At 42.2% G+C, this 19,897-nt stretch overlaps 2 protein-coding genes across 3 annotated transcripts in view; one reads left to right on the top strand and one right to left on the bottom strand.

The window, feature by feature from the left end:
* LOC134297070 (zinc finger protein 271-like) overlaps window positions 1-19,897 on the top strand; it is a 46,293-nt gene that overhangs the window by 8,986 nt on the left and 17,410 nt on the right. The gene's annotated exons all lie outside the window — the stretch shown is intronic.
* LOC134297060 (zinc finger protein OZF-like) lies at window positions 1,973-18,472 on the bottom strand. Of its 2 annotated transcripts, XM_062973605.1 has the most exons (4): window positions 18,285-18,471; window positions 11,484-11,606; window positions 9,198-9,299; window positions 1,973-7,855 (listed from the first exon to the last, which is right to left on the bottom strand). In XM_062973605.1, exons 1-4 carry the CDS (start codon window positions 18,304-18,306, stop codon window positions 6,522-6,524), a joined length of 1,581 nt encoding a protein of 526 aa, XP_062829675.1. In that variant the 5' UTR covers window positions 18,307-18,471; the 3' UTR covers window positions 1,973-6,521. The 2 variants fall into 2 exon arrangements, with proteins under 2 accessions (XP_062829675.1, XP_062829676.1); XM_062973606.1 differs by lacking the exon at window positions 9,198-9,299 and having other exon boundaries at window positions 18,285-18,472.

Below are 19,897 nucleotides of genomic sequence, written 5' to 3'. Positions count from 1 at the left end.
GACAATGTTTCTTCTCCTCAGGCCATTTTTGTAATCAAAATTACCCTCAATGCCTCTCAATGCCTTTTGGAAGCATGGAGGGCAATTTTACTACATATTTGGCTCTTTTGGCCTTTTAAAAAACATATTGAGAACATATTGCAAGTCGCTTCTGGTGTGAGAGAATTGGCTCTCTACAGAGACTTTGCCCAGAGGATGCTGGGATGTGTTACTATCCTGCTGGGAGGCTTCTCTTATATCCCCGTAAGCTAGAGCTGACAGACAGGAGCTCACCCCATTTCATGGATTCAAACCGGCAACCTTCAGGTCAGCATTCCGACTTCAGGTCAGCAGTTCAACCAGCACAAGGATTTAACCCATTGAGCCACTACGGTTGTCTTTAGGCCTTAAAAAATAGGAAATAAACAGAAAATAACTCCTTGATCACTTTCTGTTGTAAAAATAGACTCTCCTGCCTTACAATGAGCCAAAGGGGTAAAGATGTCTCTGACATGACATTTTGGAACTAAAAACAATTGGTTGTTGTATTGCAGGGATGACACTTGACAGGGGTATGGCCATTGGCCAGTATTGCTCTCTGTTCTCTGACCATTGCTCCCTTCTCCCCATTTGTGTGTTGGTTTTCTTCTGGAAGTAGCAATTCTCTTTAAGTCCAGAAAGACTGTTGTTTGTAAAGAGGGAATATATACATTTTACTGTAGCTTACGCCAAGTATAGGTACTCCTTGGCTCCCAGGGTTGACTTTATTTTCTAACCTGCTATTCTATTAAATACATTGTCCCAAGTGCAAGGTTATGCTGATCCTTGATGGCTAGCAGAGCATATTTTTCTTCCTCCCCACTCCATTCCTTCTCCTGCCTTTTGCAAAGGGGTTCTTAATGGTTTCCCAAACTTTTCAGGGGGACGTTTTAGGAGTAGAGATGTTGTGATGGGGAAAACAAAGGCATTGCCTCCCTAAGTATGCTGCCCTTCCCATGAAGTGTTCCTCCTTTCTCCAAATTTCTACTATTGACTTAACATTTCAATTCAGCATTTTGAAATAGAACGTTAGCACCACCAAAAAAGGGCAAGCAGAATTCCCAAGGGAACATTGAGTACTAAAATGTAAGAGATCTGGATGTGCCTCATACTCTGCAGTACTAGGAATTTGGGGACTGAAGGGACATGTGGGGAGCAGTTCTCATTTGGGGTGCCCTCATTTCACCTCATGCAGCTACACTCCTGGTGTGCCGCAATAAATAAAGGTCCCATTTTCAGAAGTAATTGTGAGTCTGTTCAATGCTAGACATTTGCTTATCCTTCCAAAAACAAAGCAGGAGATTATAGTGGAGAAGAAAAACTGTGCAGTTAAAAAGAAGGAGGTTAGATAGAGAGAAGTAAGGAACTCAGAAATAACAACTGCATAATAAGGGAGTGTAAGGAGTTTCACATTTGCAGTCTCCCTCAGTCTTGAGACTTGCAGGGAGACTGGAAACACAAGGTGAGACTTATATAAATCTCTTATTAAAACTGCTTAAGACCACAGCAGAGAGAATATCTAATAATACACGAATTGTCAAATCCATGAAGGTCAAACCCGCAGTTGTGAAGGGTCGACTGTATAATTCGTTGCAAGATAGCAGAGAGAGAAAAACAGAAATGAGGGCATGGGAAGTACCCTGAAACAATCCTAGTCATACTTACAAAGTAGTCCCATTGGAATCACTGGAGCTTATTTGCAGGTAAATGTGCATATTCTTCCAGGCTGACTCCTCTTTCAGCACTTAATTATAGTGCTTTGATAATGTATTTATTGGCATGGTTTCATGCTATGGAATCCTGGGATTTGTAGTTTTGTGAAGTGAGCAGATTTCTCTGGTCAAACTGCACATTCCAGAATGTATAACTTGTGATGGAATGAAAAATCACATGTAGTTCACATTTGACCAGTCGACACAGAGTTTTGCCAGAGAAAAGATACGCCACACAGATGATCAGTAAAGAATGAGAAGTTTACTCTTCAAAATGCAGAGCAACATATATACAGTCATATGGACAGTTGCATTGACTCTTTGAGAAAGGTTCAAATAGTCCTTAGGCATCCAAGTAAAAGGTCTTTTTCCAGCTGTCCAGAAGCAAACCTCTCTTGGTAAGCGCCTAACAATGTGTTTTCGAAGGCTTTCATGGCCGGAATCACAGGATTGTTGTGTGTTTTCTGGGCAGTATGGCCATGTTCCAGAAGTATTCTCTCCTGATGTTTCACCCACATCTATGGCAGGCATCCTCAGAGGTTGTGAGGTATGTAACTGTTTAAGTAACAGTTGCCAAAACTCCCAGGTTCAGTTAGCTCCCTGGGTGTAACCCAACCAATCTGGTTCGTGCTTTGTATTTTCAGTTAACACACTCACCAACTGATTTTTGCATGCTCTAACATAACTTGAGTGCTATAATCGAGTAGTGTGGAAAAGAAAGTGAGTATGGCATTCCTTTCTAGTTGTAGTTTGGTGAGGCATTCTTTGGTGGAGAAGGCTACAGACCATGCAAAATCCTAGGATTCCATAGCATTGAGCCATAGCAGATAAAGAGGTGTCAAACTGCATTTATTCCACAGTATTCCTACCAGCTGTTAGGAATTGTGGGAGTTGAAGTCCAAAACACCTAGAGGGCTGAAGTTTGCCCATGCCTGGTATAGCTGGACCCCATGGTGGGTAAAGGAGTCTGGGAATTGTAGTTTTATTTTCCAGTGATTTCCCCAGGCATTGATCCTTTAAAAAAATTTTTTATTGAAAATTGTAATACATAAGATAAAAATGATAAAGAATGAGAGTGAGAGCGGTGAAATTTGCAAAAGAGATGGGAAGAAAAAGAAGAAGCCGAAATGAGAGAGAAAAAGAAAGAAAAAAGGGGAGAAAGGGGGAAGTGAAAGAAGAAATGAAAAAAAGAAGGGGGAAAAGCAGTTTGCTTTGCCTGAGCCTACTAGGGAAGGAGAAGTTTTGGTTATCTTGAAAGCAGTTGAAAAGGTAGGATTAATTTGGACAGTCTCTGCCAAACAGGGACAGAGTGTATGGATAGTGGAGTCAAACCAATTGCTCTTTTTCAGAGCTGAATCCTTTGCTTGTTGAAACTGAGTACGCAATTCACTTTCCCCTCCCATGGTCTACTAAAAAGTGATGGGTTAGTGGATGGAGTCAACTATCTATTGTGTCAAAAGTAGAGATGTGCAGTTTCCAGAAATGCTGAAACTGGGATGGGATGAACCTTTCCTCATTACAAACAAACATTTGGAGAGAAACTGATAAATGTAACATGATCACCCTTTACAAATTGAGACACTTTTGGAATATAGACAGCATTATGTATACCTTGGCTTGGTTTGTCATGAAAATATCATGTTTGATATATTAAAAATAACAATTTATTCAGAAAATGATCATGCTTTGAATTTAAGTATCTGTATCTGGTTTCGTTACATATGGAGCTACAATGTTCAAGAAATGTTAGTGGAAACATGAGCTGAAAGGACTACATATTTGCCAAGTTATGCGGAACAAGCAAAAAAACCTTCACCAATGTAAACGGAAGAAGCCATCAACATTAACAAAACAAAGAAAATGAATTCTAGCTCTGAACCATAAGGCATTTTTCCTACAAAAAGAACTAATCCAAGACTAGACACTAGATGGAACCAACGTGCCAAAAAAGTCATAGCAGTTGAAAGCACAAATAATAGTTCAAAAGTGTGGAACTTGGCTGTAATTTAGATCTGTCAAAACAGCAGACCATCCAAAAATGAGTGTTGAAAAGCAGCAAGGGATTTATCTTATGTCATTACAAAGGGGAACAAGGATATTGATTGTTGCACATCAGGATACCACCAGTTAGAAAGTGCTGGTGCACATCAATAAAGGCAGTTTACTAACTGCCTTTACCCTAGCACTTCTGCCAAATCACTAAATATGGTTGAAGTTATTTTATTTATTTATTTACGACATTTATATCCCGTCCTTCTTCCCGTCCAAAATTGATATTGCCAGAAAGGGTGGGGAATTGTGAAGGGCTTGCACGCCCATTATTTCCTGAACCCCTGGCAGGCTCAATCTCAATGGACACTGCCCAAAAACACTTTTTCCCCTGGCCATATCCCAGTCAAAACATCCCATTACTTCATGTCGCCATTTCGTTTGGGTTATGGCACGAAAACAAGGTAAGGGAGGAAGTTCTAGGAACCTGTTGGTGCTACCACATATTTCTTACCCATTTGGAGACAGGCAGATGCAGTTCCTTGGAGAATCATGTGAATATTTTGTTTGGGTTTGGGATGATAACACTGGCCAACACACATTTTAGTGCCTCAAATGCTATCTGAAATGTGGTGAACCCAGTGGAATACCAGATTTTAAGTGTAGAACTCAGTGGAATTTAAGTTATGTGATAAAGTGGTCTGTGTCTGGGTATATTTGACCTGCTGATCCAAAAAATCTCACTTGTTTTCAACAGAACATATGCCATGTCCTACTATTCATAGAAAGTCATGATAACTGATGTGTTATCCAATGCTATGATGTGTCTATCCAATGCAACTTTCAGAATCGGTACCCAAAAAAATCCCAAGAACATGCACAAAGACACCAAGAAAAATATTGTTGGGCTTTGCAATCTTTGTGTAATGGGGAGAGGGCTTTAAAAAGTGGGGTCTGAGATGTACTTTATTTATCATCATTATTATATTTATTTATTTATACCTCACATTATCTCTCCTGCAGGAGACTCAAAGTGGCTTTCCTTACTTTTTGCCATATACCTACTACAACTGCTTGTTTTCACACTTCGGACACATATCCACCTGTATGGCAGGGAAGGGCAAACTTTACAAGCACTTCAAAGTAAATTGGCTGGAAGAGAGAGCAGAAATCTCTTGCAGACTTGCAACAATAAAGATAGATATAACCGCTTTTCAACCACTTTCCCAACGTAATTATATTTTCCCTCACTTCTTTACAGAGGCAAATAACATATTAGCAATGGTGAGTTATCTATAAAACCCATCCTAATTTCATCCTGAACATTTCTAGTCTTGTTAATATTTCCTTTGTGGGAAAAATGCAGTTCAGCTGCAGAGGAGAAGCAAAACATAAAGGTAATGGAAACACAGGTGTTAAGATAACCATCTGGATTAAAAATTAAAAAAACAAGACATTTGCCATGCTTGAATTTTTTCCTACACTTTGCACACTTATACTATTTCTCCCCCATGCTTCATCAAAGTGCCATTTGAAAGGAACACTAACTGTTTTTCTGGACTAAAGGCTGTAGTGGAGTAGAATGGGGGTCCCTGGCATCTGAAATATCTGACAGATAGAAAGTTAGCATATTGGGGATCTTCTTGACATACTGATTTTCTAAATTCAGTGCATTGTTTCCTCCCACTACATATTCAAATATTCAAATATGCAGACTTTACTCCACTGGCAGCTTTAAATTCAGGAAATGTTTTATTATACAACAGAGAAGTCACATATATGTCTTCTGGTCATATTTCATGATGCCTGGAATTAACCACACCCAGGGCTCTTCTCCACTCCACCAAAGTATACACTTTTTTTTAGAATTGCTCTCCTGTATGACTTTTCTGGTGTCTAATAAGGTTTGATCTGTCTCTAAAATTCTTCCCACAGTCTGAGCATTTGAACAGCTTCTCTCCATTGTGAGTCCTTTCATGTGCAAGCAAATTGCCACTCTGGTTGTATCTTTCCCCACCTTTTGCATGTTTATAGGGTCTGTTCCCAGAGTGGGTCCGTTCATGTTTAATCAGGCTCTGTTTGAACGGAAAACTCTTCCTACACTCTGAACACGAATATGGTTTCTCTCCCGTGTGAGTCCTCTTGTGCACCACGAGGGTCGTGTTGTTGGTAAATATTTCCCCACAGTGGGGACATTTATACAGTCTCTCCCCTGTGTGGGTTCTCTTGTGTATAACAAGGTTTCTTCTTTCATTGAAGCTTTTCCCACAGACGGTGCACTGATGTGATTTTTCTTCTGGGTGGGTCCCCATGTTCCTTATCAAAGTCAAGGTATCCCTGGAACTATCCTCAGAATTCAAGACAGAGTATGCTTTCTCTGTCTTATGGGTTCTATCATGTCTGAGAAGATTTGATTTTTGGATGCCTTCCTCCAATTCCATGCAGGAGTATGGTTTCTCTCCCATGTGGGTTCTCTGATGCATGATCAAGCCCTGTTCACAGTCCAAGCATTTATACGGCTTTTCCCGATGTGGGATCTCCTGTGCGCAACCAGGGATGATTTGTTAATAAACTTTTTTCCACACTCATGACATGCATAAGACCTTTCATTTGCATGGATTTTCTGGTGCTTCATGAGGTTTCGCCGATCATTGAAAGGACTCCCACAGTTAGAGCATTGATGGGATTTTTCTCCCATGTGCACAATACAGTTGGATTTCCGGCTGAAGGTTTTGCTATACTCTGAGCATTTATCCAGCTTCTTCCTCATGTGGGCTCTTTTGTGCATGAGAAGGTTGTACTTCAGATAGTATCTTCTATTGCAGATGGAACAATTATACAGCGTCTCTTCATTACAAAGTCTCTCATGAGCCAAGACCTTGAATTTCCGAATGATGCTTTTCCCGCATCCCGAGAACCATATGGCTTTCCTCTCGCGTTCGTTTTCTTGTGCCTGATGAGAGCGGACCGATCATTGAAGTGTTTCCCACAGTCTGAACATGCATACGGCTTTTCTCCCCTATGATCCCGCTCATGTCTGATAAGGTTCAATTTATCGGCGAACATTTTCCAACAGCTAGGGCACCGGTAAGTTTTCCGCCCTGCGTGGCTCCTTTGATGGATAATCAGGCTTAAGCTGTGGTTGAACTTTTTCCCACACTTTGCGCACTGATAGGGCTCGTCTTGTTTATGCGTCATCTTGTGAACGAGAAGCTGTGACCTCTGAACGAAGCGCTTTCCACACTCTAGGCACTGATAGGGTTTCTCTTCAGTGTGAATTCGCTCGTGTATGAGAAAGTTGGACTTCTGGATGAAGCCCTTTCCACAGTATAAGCATTTATACGGCCTTTCCCCCATTTCCATCTTTTCATGCCTTAACAGGGCCGACTTGTGGCGGAAGCTTTTCCCACACTCTGAACACTTGTAGGGTTTCTCCCCTGTATGGGTTCTCTCGTGTCTGGTAAGGATAGATCTCTGACTGAATCTTCTCCCACACTTGAAGCATTGATAAGGTTTCTCTCCCGTGTGTGTTTTCTCGTGTCGGACGAGGCTAGACCTCTGAACAAAGCCTTTCTCGCATCCGGAGCACTGATACACTTTCTCCCCCGTGTGGCTCCTTTCATGGATGAGAAGGCTCACGCTATGACTGAACTTCTTCCCACACTTGGAGCATTGGTGCGTCTCCTCCTGCTTGTGGGTCATCTCATGGATGAGGAGGTGCCACCGCTGAACAAAGCTTTTCCCGCAGTCGGAGCACAGATACGGTTTCTCCCCAGTATGGATTCTTTCGTGGATGAGGAAATTAGACCTCTGAATGAAGGCCTTCCCGCAGTGCGAGCATTCGTAAGGCCTCTCTCCCGCTTCCATCTTCTCGTGCCTGAGAAGGGCCGACTTGTGGCGGAAGCTTTTCCCACACTCTGAGCATTTGTATGGCTTCTCTCCAGTGTGGGTCCTCTCATGTCGGGTCAGGATGGACCTCTGGCTGAAACTCCTTCCGCACTCAGAGCACTGATACGGCTTCTCTCCTGTATGCGTCTTCTCATGCCTGATAAGGCTGGACCTTTGAGTGAAGGTCTTCCCACAGTCTGAGCATTTGTTTTCTTTGTCTCTCGTGCAGCCTCTTGGGTGGTCGTTTTCTGTAGGAACAAAGAGGGATTCATAGTGGGAACAAGCAAGATCTCTTGAGAAAAAGCTTAGCTGGGAAGCCCTACAACCCTCATCACCGGTCGCAGCTGACTCACAAGCTTTAATTGTGCAAAGGCCCTCACAGCAACTGCCAACACATGAGCCTCAAGTGTCAGCGATGAATCCAAAAGGACCCCCAGACTGCGGACCTGTGTCCTCAGGGGGAGTGTAACCTCATCAAGAACAAGTTGCCACCCTATTTATTTATTTACAGTATTTATATTCCGCCCTTCTCACCCCGAAGGGGACTCAGGGCTGATCACATCATATGCATATAGGGCAAAGATTCAATGTCCATAAACACATCGAACCGAGACCAAGACAGACAGATGCAGAGGCAATTTAACCTTCTCCTGAGGGGATGTTCGATTCTGGCCACAGGGGGGAGCAGCTGCTTCATCATCCACTCTGATGGCACTTCCTCATTCCAATGTCGTAAATTAGTTAAATTGCCTCCCCACTTTTATAAGTGGTACCTTATTTCCTACTTGATAGATGCAACTATCTTTCGGGTTGCTAGGTCAGCAACGAGCAGGGGCTATTTTTAATTTTTAATTGACGGGTGTTCACCCCGCCACGGGCTGGCCTCGAACTCATGACCTCATGGTCAGAGTGATTTATTGCAGCAGGCTGCTCCCCAGCCTGCGCCACAGCCCGGCCCCGAGTTTACATGTATCAACAGAGCAATGTGCACTCAGCTGATGGATCTGGACCAAACTTGGCACGAATACCCAATATGACCAACTTTGAATATTGGTGGGGTTTGGGGGGACTGACCCAACATGATAGTAAATATAGTTCTCCCTGCATCCAGAGAAGCCTGCAACCCCCACCGATGATGGATCTGAACCAAACTGGGCACACAGGCCCTATAAAGTAGTGGTTCTCAACCTATGGGTCCCCAGGTGTTTTGGCCTACAACTCCCAGAAATTCCAGCCAGTTTACCAGCTGTTAGGATTTATGGGAGTTGAAGGCCAAAACATCAGGGGACCCACAGGTTGAGAACCACTGCTATAGAGTCCATACACACAAGATGCATAGAAATCTCGTTACACCCGGTTTCTACCTTTTGAATATACAATAGCTTTATTGAGATTGTACTATTGCACAACGAAATTAAATGTCTTTGCCAGCACACACCACAAAACAATACAACAACAACAACAACAACACGCTTCTCACACCCCAGATGGGTTGCTCCTCGCAATCTGTTCAATGTCCACTGGACATTGAACATAGAATTGCATTGGTATATTAAACAGGGACCGCACTTGGCTTAACAATGCCGTTACCTGAGGGAGCCGCTGGGAAGCTCTCATTTCCCTCGGAGCCATGGTGATACATGACCCAAAGATCTTCTTCTTCTTCCTTCTTTATGATTACAGAAGGAAAATCTGATGGGAGGGAATAGATCATCAGCATTTAGCATTGGTACAGCATTTCAGTTATTCAAAGCATTTCCACACACATTTGCTAGATGTAAACTTGACAGAAGTCAAGATGACGAAGTGAGGCTCTCGTATGTTGGACACACTATGAGTCAATCTGACTTACTGGAAAATACAATGATCAAAGTTAATAGTAAAAGGAGACTGTATTACAGGGGCCAATTAGTCAAAGCTGCTCTGAGTTGGCAAGACCTAAGCAGGGTTTTGGGGCTCTTGAAGCTCTCTCATGAGCCAGGTAACCGTAAGTCCTTTATTTATTTTATAGTCTGCCTTTCTCCCAATTGGGATCCTATTGGCCGGGCTGTGGCGCAGGCGGTTGAGCAGCTGCAATAAATCACTCCGACCATGAGGTCATGAGTTCGAGACCAGCCCGTGGCGGGGTGAGCACCCGTCAATAAAAAATAAAAAATAGCCACTGCTCGTTGCTGACCTGGCAACCGAAAAGATAGTTGCATCTATCAAGTAGGAAATAAGGTACCACTTATAAAAAACGTGGGGAGGCAAGTTTAACTAATTTACGACCTGGAATGAGGAAGTGCCGTCAGAGTGGATGATGAAGCAGCTGCTCCCCCCTGTGGCCAAAATCGGACATCCCCTCAGGAGAAGGTTAAATTGCCTCTGCGTCTGTCTGTCTCGATCTCTGTTTGATATGTTTATGGGCATTGAATGTTTGCCCTATGTGTGTATAATGTGAGTTCCCTTCAGGGTGAGAAGGGCGGAATATAAATACTGTAAATAAATAAATAAATAAATAAATAAATAAGTATGCCATATGCTTTGTATGTATTTTATTTATGATTATATGTTTTGACTTTGTTGCACCTGTCTTGATCTGTTAGGACAGGTGGGCAACAAATAGAATGCTTTTAAAATATTTATTAATAATAAAGAGCTCAGCTGGCATTTGGAAACAATAGACATTGACAAAGTTACGATCTGTCAACTGCAAAAGGCCACCCTACTGGGATCTGTACGCATCATCCGAAAATACATCACACAGTCCTAGACACTTGGGAAGTGTTCAACTTGTGATTTTGTGAAACGAAATCCAGCATATCTATCTTTTTTGCTGTGCCATACAATCAATCAATAAATAAATAAATACACTTATAATGTTACAACTAAAGGTTGATTACTATTCATTTCTTGTTTATAATTACTGTAACGTTTTATCGATGTTTATTTTAGGGTTGATTGATTTTACTGTGGTATTGTTTTATGTATTGACGACGTGAATTATGTTTTACTTTGATATTGATGTACAGTATCTGTATTTTTTGCGCCGTATGTATTGTTACAGTTCAAAAACATGTAAATGTGAGTAGATCAATAGGAAACAGTCCAGCAGGAAGGTAAGGCGTTCCATGCAGTCATGCCGGCCACATGACCTTGGAGGTGTCTACGGACAACACCGGCTCTTCGGCTTAGAAATGGAGATGAGCACCAACCCCGAGTCAGATACAACTAGACTTAATGTCAGGCGAAAACCTTTACCTACCTTTATGTATTGTTACATTACGAGTGCTTGTAAGCCACCCTGAGTCCCTTTTGGGAGATGGTGGAAGGGTAGAAATAAAGTTTATTATTATTTATTATTAAAATTTGCAGAATAAAAGTTTTACAAAATCAATGCAAGATCATTTCGGCCAGTGGTTCTTAACCTGGGGTCCCCAGATGTTTTTGGCCTTCAACTCTTAGAAATCCTAACAGCTGGTAAACTGGCTGGGATTTCTGGGAGTTGTAGGCCAAAAACATTTGGGGACCCCAGGTTGAGAACCATTAATTTGGGCAGAATTGATTACTGATGGCCCAGTTCTTCACCCTAGACAAGATTCTGCAGTGAAATGGTTTTTGGTTTTCTCATTTGACTGTTAGTGCAATGTGCTGGTTAGAGCAGTGTTTCTCAAACTGTGCTCCTCCAGGTGTTTTGAACTTCAGCTCCCAGATATCCCAGCCAGCTTACCACCTGTTAAGATTTCTGGGAGCTGAAGCCCAAAACATCTGGGGACCCCAGGTTGAGAACCACTGCTGTACATCAACAGGATCCCAGCTTAATTCTTAGGGTAAATTGTAAGAGTATGACAGACATATCTGATGGAAAGGAGAGACAACCGTGAGTCCACTCTTCACCTGCAGTTTCTTGTTGCTGGAGAGATGAATTTAGTGACTTCCCTTCTTGTTGGGATTTCCATTTCTGGCATTCCACCTCCTCTTCATCGTCCTCTTCTACCTTTATTATCACATCAGGGAGTTCTGGTAAAGGAGGAAAAAAACATAGGAAGATAAAGGGTACTTAGAACTAATACAGCAAGTGGAGTTTTAGATTAGCCCTGGGATGAACAAAGTCCACATTTCCCAAATGGTGATGAAGCTTCCTGGATCACACTGGGCAGGAATTGGTTCTTAGATGAGCTGACTTCCTAGGGTTGTTGTGAGGATAAAAATGGGAAGAAGATCCATTTATCATCACCATTGTTGTGGTTATTATTCCCACCACAACAACAACACCACAATGATGGGATGGGCTTTAGCAGAGCAGGTTAAACCACCAGCTGAAGTAAATCTTGTCAGTCGCAAGGTTGACAGTTTCAAGGGTGAGCTTCTGGCTTTTAGCCCAGCTTTGGCCCACCTAGCCGTTCAAAAGCAAAATTTGAGTACATAAATAGGTACCACTTAAAAAGCAGGGAGGTATTAAGGTACCCATAAGGAAATGCCAAAAAATACCAGCAATTAGATAAAAGGAGGAAGTTTACGAACAAAGCTCTTTGGCAGGGAGATGGAGGGACAGCACCCCTCCATGGCCACAATCGATCACAAGCCTCCATGATGCCAAAGGTGGAAAAAGCCCATATACACCTCTATCTATGTACAATTGTCTGTCTTGTCTGTGTATAAACGGCACTGAATATTTGCCGCATATGTATGTTCTGTGATCCACCCAGAGTTCCCTATGGGGTGAGAAGGGTGGAATATAAATACTGTAAATAAATAAATAACAAATAAATAACAAAAAAATTGAAAAAATATATATTCCTAGTTCGAAAGTTTTATTTCCTGTTTAAGTGTACGATACTTACTGTGAAAGTAGGTGTTATACTCCAAAAACCAATTCAACAACAGTGTTGAATTAGTTGTGACTCTTATGAGATATTCATTGAAAAACTAGGGCAAACTGTGCCGCAGGATGTCCCACACAAATAAAGTTTTTGCAGTTTAATTATCGTTTCCCATGTTTTTATTATAGAACCAATTTGGAAATAACATTTAAAATCCAGGAACAAAAATCGTGTTAAATAGTGTAATCATGACTATCATCATTAATATCAATTCACTTAATATTAAAAGGTAGGGAAGGGAAAAGAAGATTGGCATGGACAGCCTGGAGAGCTTGGATGAGAGATTGCTGAGAGTAGGCACAGAAGTAGAACTGGAGCCTTGCAGTGAATAGCAACTCCCTCAGCCAAGGACCATCTATAGCAGTGGTTCTCAACCTGTGGGTCCCCAGATGTTTTGGCCTTCAGCTCCCAGAAATCCTAACAGCTGGTAAAATGGCTGGGATTTCTGGGAGTTGTAGACCAAAACACCTGATCTATAGAAGGAATGAATATTCAGCCTGCTGATCAAATACAACAGACTTCTGCTGAGCAGGTAAACTGTTCCTGCATTTGTGAAGGTAAGGAAGGAAGAGAACCAGCAACAGGTGACACCTGTGCAAGTAGGATTTAAGAGGCCTGAGTTTGTTACTTGATTGCTGTCTGCAACTTCAGTGCTACAGCCAAGACCCTTGATCTCCCGTGTTTTCTGATACCCAGGCTACCCTTGGATATCGGCTTTGGAATTGTAAACGTAACCTTGCATCTTGGATAATACAGGTAATTGGCCCTTGACCCTGGAATGGACATTTGGCTTTCCCTTTTGCGTATTTTTTGGAGAGTTCGGCAAGACCTGAAACTGTTTATATATACTCTGCCTTTGACACCTCACTAGTTGCCTTCAGACTGTGTTGTCGAAGGCTTTCATGGCCAGAATCACTGGGTTGCTGTGAGTTTTTTGGGTTGTATGGTCATGTTCCAGAAGCATTCTCTCCTGATGTTTCACCCACATCTATGATAGGCATCCTCAGAGGTTGTGAGGTCTGTTGGAAAATAGGCAAGTGAGGTTTATATACAGTAGAGTCTTGCTTATCCAACGTAAATGGGCCGGCAGAACGTTGGATAAGCGAATATGTTGGATAATAAGGAGAGATCAAGGAAAAGCCTATTAAACATCAAATTAGGTTATGATTTTACAAATTAAGCACCAAAACATCACGTTATACAACAAATTTGACAGAAAAAGTAGTTCAATACGCAGTAATGCTATGTAGTAATTACTGTATTTACGAATTTAGCACCAAAATATTATGATATATTGAAAACATTGACTACAAAATGCGTTGGATAATCCAGAACATTGGATAAGTGACTGTTGGATAAGTGAGACTCTACTGTATCTGTGGAAGGTCCAGGGTGGGGGAAAGAACTCTTGTCTGTTGGAGGCAGGGGTGAATGTTGCAATTGGCCACCTTGATTAGCATTGAATGGCCTTTCAGCTTCAAAGCCTGGCTGCTTCCTGGGTCGTGCTAGCTGGCCCTGATTGTTTCCTGTCTGGATTTCCCCTGTTTTCTGAGTGTTGTTCTTTATTTACTGTCCTAATTTTAGAGTTTTTGGATACTGGTAACCAGATTTTTTTTTTCGCTTTCATGGTTTTCTGTTTAAAATGTTCACATGCTTGTGGATTTCAATGGCTTCTCTGTGTTCTTTCTCCCACCCTGGACATTCAACAGATAAATAAACCCCACTTGTCTAGTTTCCAATAGACCTCACAACCTCTGAGGATGCCTGCCATAGATGTGGACGAAACGTCAGTAAAGAAAGCTTTTGGAACATAGCCATACAGCCTGGAAAACTCACAGCAACCCCGTGATTCTGGCCATGAAAGCCTTTGACAACACAACAAAGAGTTTGCTGACACATATTCAACTATTCTCTCTTGTTTTGTCTTTTTTGGAAGTACAGCGGCCTTTCATTCTTCTCCTGTTATTTATGCCTCTGGTACTACATTTTCCATGAATGCTATACCCGGAAACCTGCATACCTTGTTTGTTTGTTGTTGTGGTTTTTGCACACCTTCGAGTCATTTCCAATCCATGACCTTTCTGGGGCAAAGAGTGTGTGACTTGCTTCTCACACAGTAGATTTCCAGTGAGGAACCGAACCCAGGTTTCCAGTCATAAACCAACAATCAAACCACTACACTCGTATTTTCTTAATAGGTATATCTGTATAACTACAGTGTTCCCTCACTACTTTGCGGTTCACTTTTCGTGGATTTGCTGTTTTGTGGTTTTTCAATAAACTCTAAAAGACTATTATAAATCATAAAAAATTGCAATTTTCAGCCTAAGGAAGGGAGGAAGGAGAAGCCAAAGGGAGAGAAAAGGAGCCCAAGAGGCAACGGGAGGAGAAGGAGGCGATTTATCCACACACGATTGGTTGAGAAAGACTTAAAATAGTGTATAACTACAAAAATAATGTATAAATATTAAAATAAATATAGTGTCCCTGGGTAAGGTAAAGGTTTTCCACTGATGTTAAGTGTAAAATCTGTTTATTATTATTTATTATTTATCTACTTTTCTCCCACTTTTCTCCCACGGATGGGACTCAAAGCAGCGAACAAAATAGAAAAACAAATACGTAATACAGAAAACCATCATCCCACCAACAGGAAATCGACACATTGCATAAAATCCAAATTGCATAAATATAAATAAGCATTAAAAGAATCACATATATGATTAAAATCTCTACACCTCAGACCACGGAGGTTGGCCTAACACGTTAAAACATTAAAACATTTATGGGCACATCTACACTGACCACTTAGGTCACTGTGAAAGTGACAACAGGAGGGAACGATTTCACTGTGCAGGTGATTACATGTGAAGTCCTGGAACCGGTTCAAGGCCCGGATTGAGCTTCTATGCATCACAAAGGCTGGTCTCAAATTGGTTCCAGAATCTGCAGGATCTGCAGCTTCATAAGTGTGGAGAAATCAGGGTTTTTCTTTTCACTTTCCATCACCGCAATGCATATGTGTGGATGGCCAAAAAGCCTGTCCCTTTATTTTCTCTAGCATTTACTTTACTTATGAATGTATGCAATAAATCACTGTACTATTCATTTCATATCATATTACAGTTGCTGCATATCTTGAAAAACCGAGTACCCTCACCCAGCAAAGCTCTGCATATCTTGAAAACCCGAGCAAAGCTATTTCTGTCTTCTCTCCACGGTGCATGCATTTGCACTTTGTTTGCAAAGTCTGCTGTATTTTGAGTGCAAGACTATCTCCTTCCCAAACTGAGGGAGCATCCACACTGTAGAATTAATGCAGTTTGATGCCACGTTCACTGCAGTGGCTCAATGCTATGCATTACTGTGATGTCTAGTTGGATGAGGTTCCAGCACTCTTTGACAGAAATGGTTCTTGTCAAACTACAACTCCCAGGATTCCATAGCCTTCAGCCGCGGTAGTTAGAGTGGAGTCAAACTGGTATAATTCCATAGTGCTGATCCCTACGCTGACCTTTTGTAGCCATCAATTAGTGTATTCTCTATGGGTTTGTCTCATCTCCTTTAAAAACAATCATGGTTGTTGGATCCCATCACATCATATGGCTATGAATGCCTTGGTCTGCCTGGACAATGAAAAGGGTGTGAAACTGCATTAATTCCGCAGTATAGGAGCCCCGGTGGCGAAGTGCGTTAAAGCACTGAGCTGATGAACTTGCAGACCGAAAGGTCCCAGGTTCAAATCCCGGGAGCGGCATGGGCGGCTGCTGTTAGCTCCAGCTTCTGCCAACCTACTGTGTTTCCCTGAAAATAAGACAGTGTCTTATATTAATTTTTGCTCCCAAGGTCTTATTTTCAGGGAATGGCTTATTTTTCCATGAAGAAGAATTCACATTTATTGTTGAACAAAAAAAATAAACATTTATTATATACTGTTCAGTAGTTGTCATCACAAACCAGCATAACCAGACAAACTGAATCCTATCAAGAATTTCTTGTTACTACCATTATTTCCATGTACAACACTCTATGGTATGTATCTTTACCGATCCTGCATGCTCTGGTGTTCTGTTCGGCGGGCATGCTTCCAAACAAAAACTTTGCTAGGTCTTACTTTCAGGGGAGGCCTTATATTTAGCAATTCAGCAAAACCTCTACTAGGTCTTATTTTCTGGGGATGTCTTATTTTAGGGGAAAGAGGGTAGCAGTTCGAAAATATGCCAATGTGAGTAGATCAATAGGTACCACTCCGGCGGGAAGGTAACGGCGCTCCATGCAGTCATGCCAGCCACATGACCTTGGAGGTGTCTACGGACAACGCCGGCTCTTCGGCTTAGAAATGGAGATGAGCACCAACCCTCAGAGTCAGACATGACTGGATTTAACATCAGGGGAAAACCTTTACCTATAGATACACCCTGGGAAGAAAAGAGAGATACTGACAAACTAGAAAGTGGGTGACTAAAATGATCCAAAGTGTGGAGAGCATAACTCCCTATGAGGAGTGGCTTAAAGAGCTGGGGATGTTTAGCTTACAGAAGAGAAGAGACAAAATATTTGAAGTGCTGTCATAAAGAAGAGGGAGCAAACTTCTTTTCTGCTGCCCTGGAGTCATGGACTCAGAGCAATGGGTTCAAATTACAGGAAAGGGGATCCCACCTGGATATTAGGAAGAAGAGCTGTTTAGAAGTGGAACTCTCTGCCTTGGAGTGTGAAGGAAGATCTTTCCTTGGAAGCTTTTAATTGGAGGTTGGGGTGCTTTGGTTGTGCTTTTCCTGGACTAGATTGCTCATATGGTCTTTTCCAATTCTATGATTAGGCCTGGAAGGCTGGCCAGAACTTAATGCAGACCTGGAAGGCTGGCCAGTAAGTGGGTGGGTTGGTTGGTTGCAGAGGCGGTCCAACCATAAGGCGAAATAGGCATTTGCCTGTGGTGCCATCGTCCCGGGGGCACCATCGTCCTGGGAGAAGGGCACCACTCTCCACCTCCTTCTCTTTCGGGCCTTCCAGCGACCGCGCTGGGCCTTCCGGCCGGCGCAGACCCACCTTCGCACCACGCAAGCCCACCTATGGGGCCTTCAGAGATTTTGAGGTCTGTAGGAACTTGGAAGCTAGGTATGTGGGGTTTATATATCTGTAGAAGGTCCAGGGTGGGAGAAAGAACTTTTCTTTGAAGCAGGTGTGAATGTTGTAATTAATCACCTTGATTAGCATTTAATGGCCCGGTGGCTTCAAGGCCTGGCTTCTTCTTGCCTGGGAGAATCTTTTTTTGGGAGGAGTTAGCTGTCCCTGATTGTTTACTGTCTGGATTTCTTCTGTTTTCAGAGTGTTGTTCTTTATTTATTGTCCTGATTTTAGAGTTGTTTTTTTTAATACTGAGGGCTATCTGGGTTATCTAAGTCCACACTGCCCTATATCTCTGTTCAATGTTTAGTGCTAAATTTGCAAATATAGTAATTCCTACATAACATTACCATGTATTAAACTGCTTTTTCTATTGATTTGTTGTAAAACATGATGTTTTGGTGCTTAATTTTTAAAATAATAATGTAATTTGATGTTTTATAGGCTTTTCCTTTATACTTCCTTATTATCCAACATTTTCGCTTATCCAACGCTTTTATTTTTCAGTGATTGGTTTGGGGGGGGGGCGCCAAAATTCTGTTCGCCTACACTTGAAAAATACCTAGGGCCGGCTCTGGTTGGTTGTTGTTGTTATCATCACCATCAAATCTGCATCTCCCAACCCACCCACCCCAATTCCAGTCTGCTCCTTCTTGAGCTCCACCAATACCAGGTTGCCTTTGCCACTCACCTGCTCCTTGCAACCTTTCCATGGCAGCCTTTGCACATCAATTGGAAAAAAAGGGGTGCAAATCCAGTTTCAAGGCAGAAGGAGGAGTTCTGGGGAGAAAGCAGCAGGCTGGCAGGAAGGAGGCTAACTTTCCCCCCTCCCTCTTCATTTCCCTTCTCCCACCTCCCACATTTCTCTCTCTCTCTCTCTCTCTCTCTCTCTCTCTCTCTCTCTCTCTCTCTGGCTGATCCTCTCTAGGAAAGGAGATCTCTCTCTGTTTAACCCCTTGAGCATTTGCTGAAAGTGGAAATGCTGCACCGAGGAGAAAGTACTCCAAATGCTGCTGCTGCTGCTAATGATGATGACGATGATGATGCAGGTTAAACAGGCCTTGCCCAAAAGGCTTGGGACCAGAAATGTTTAGAATCTGGAATACTTGTATATGGATTATGAGAAATTTTGGAGATGGGATCCAAGTCTAATCCTGAAGTTAATATATGCACCAAGGAGAAGGCACATCAAATAGTAGTAGTAGTAATAATTATTATTATTATAATACATGCCCTGGCAGAAAATGTAAAGCAATGTGAAGAACCTGCTTTGTTTGAAGTCAAAAATCAGAAACTCCTCAAAGCACAGCAGACAAAAATCAGTACAAGAAAACCGCACTACAAACTATCACTGACAGCTGGTACAACAAAACATTGCATGGAAAGTTCCTTGACAAAATTGAAGGAAAAGCTGATAAGGAGAAGACCTGGCTCTGGCTCACAAATGGGACCCTGAAGGAGGAGACAGAAGGCCTGATCCTTGCAGCCCAGGAGCAAGCCATCAGGACAAAGGCAATCAAGGCCAAGATCAAAATGCAGACTGTGCAAGGAAACCGACAAAACCATTGATCATATCCTCAGCTGCTGTACGAAAATCGCACAGACAGACTACAAACAGAGGCACAACTATGTGGCCCAAATGATTCATTGGAACTTATGCCTCAAGTACCACCTCCCAGCAGTAAAGAACTGGTGGGATCACAAACCTGCAAAAGTATTGGAAAATAAGCACACAAAGATACTGTGGGACTTCCGAATCCAGACTGACAATGTTCTGGAACACAACACACCAGACATCACAGTTGTGGAAAAGAAAAAGGTTTGGATCATTGATGTCGCCATCCCAGGTGACAGTCGCATTGACGAAAAACAACAGGAAAAACTCAGCCGCTATCAGGACCTCAAGATTGAACTTCAAAGACTCTGGCAGAAACCAATGCAGGTGGTCCCGGTGGTGATCGGCACACTGGGTGCCGTGCCAAAAGATCTCAGCCGGCATTTGGAAATAATATTGACAAAATTACGATCTGCCAACTGCAAAAGGCCACCCTGCTGGGATCTGCGCGCATCATCCGAAAATATATCACACAGTCCTAGACACTTGGGAAGTGTTTGACTTGTGATTTTTTGAAACGAAATCCAGCATATCTATCTTGTTTGCTGTGTCATACAATAATAATAGTACAGTAGAGTCTCACTTATCCAAGCTAAATGGGCCGGCAGAAGCTTGGATAAGCGAATATCTTGGATAATAAGGAGGGATTAAGGAAAAGCCTATTAAACATCAAATTAGGTTATGATTTT

The sequence above is a fragment of the Anolis carolinensis genome, chromosome 2 (genome assembly GCF_035594765.1).
Source record: "Anolis carolinensis isolate JA03-04 chromosome 2, rAnoCar3.1.pri, whole genome shotgun sequence".
Lineage (NCBI taxonomy): Eukaryota > Metazoa > Chordata > Lepidosauria > Squamata > Dactyloidae > Anolis > Anolis carolinensis.
The sequence above is the reverse complement of the archived record's forward strand: the minus strand, read 5'-3'. Positions and strand labels throughout refer to the sequence as shown.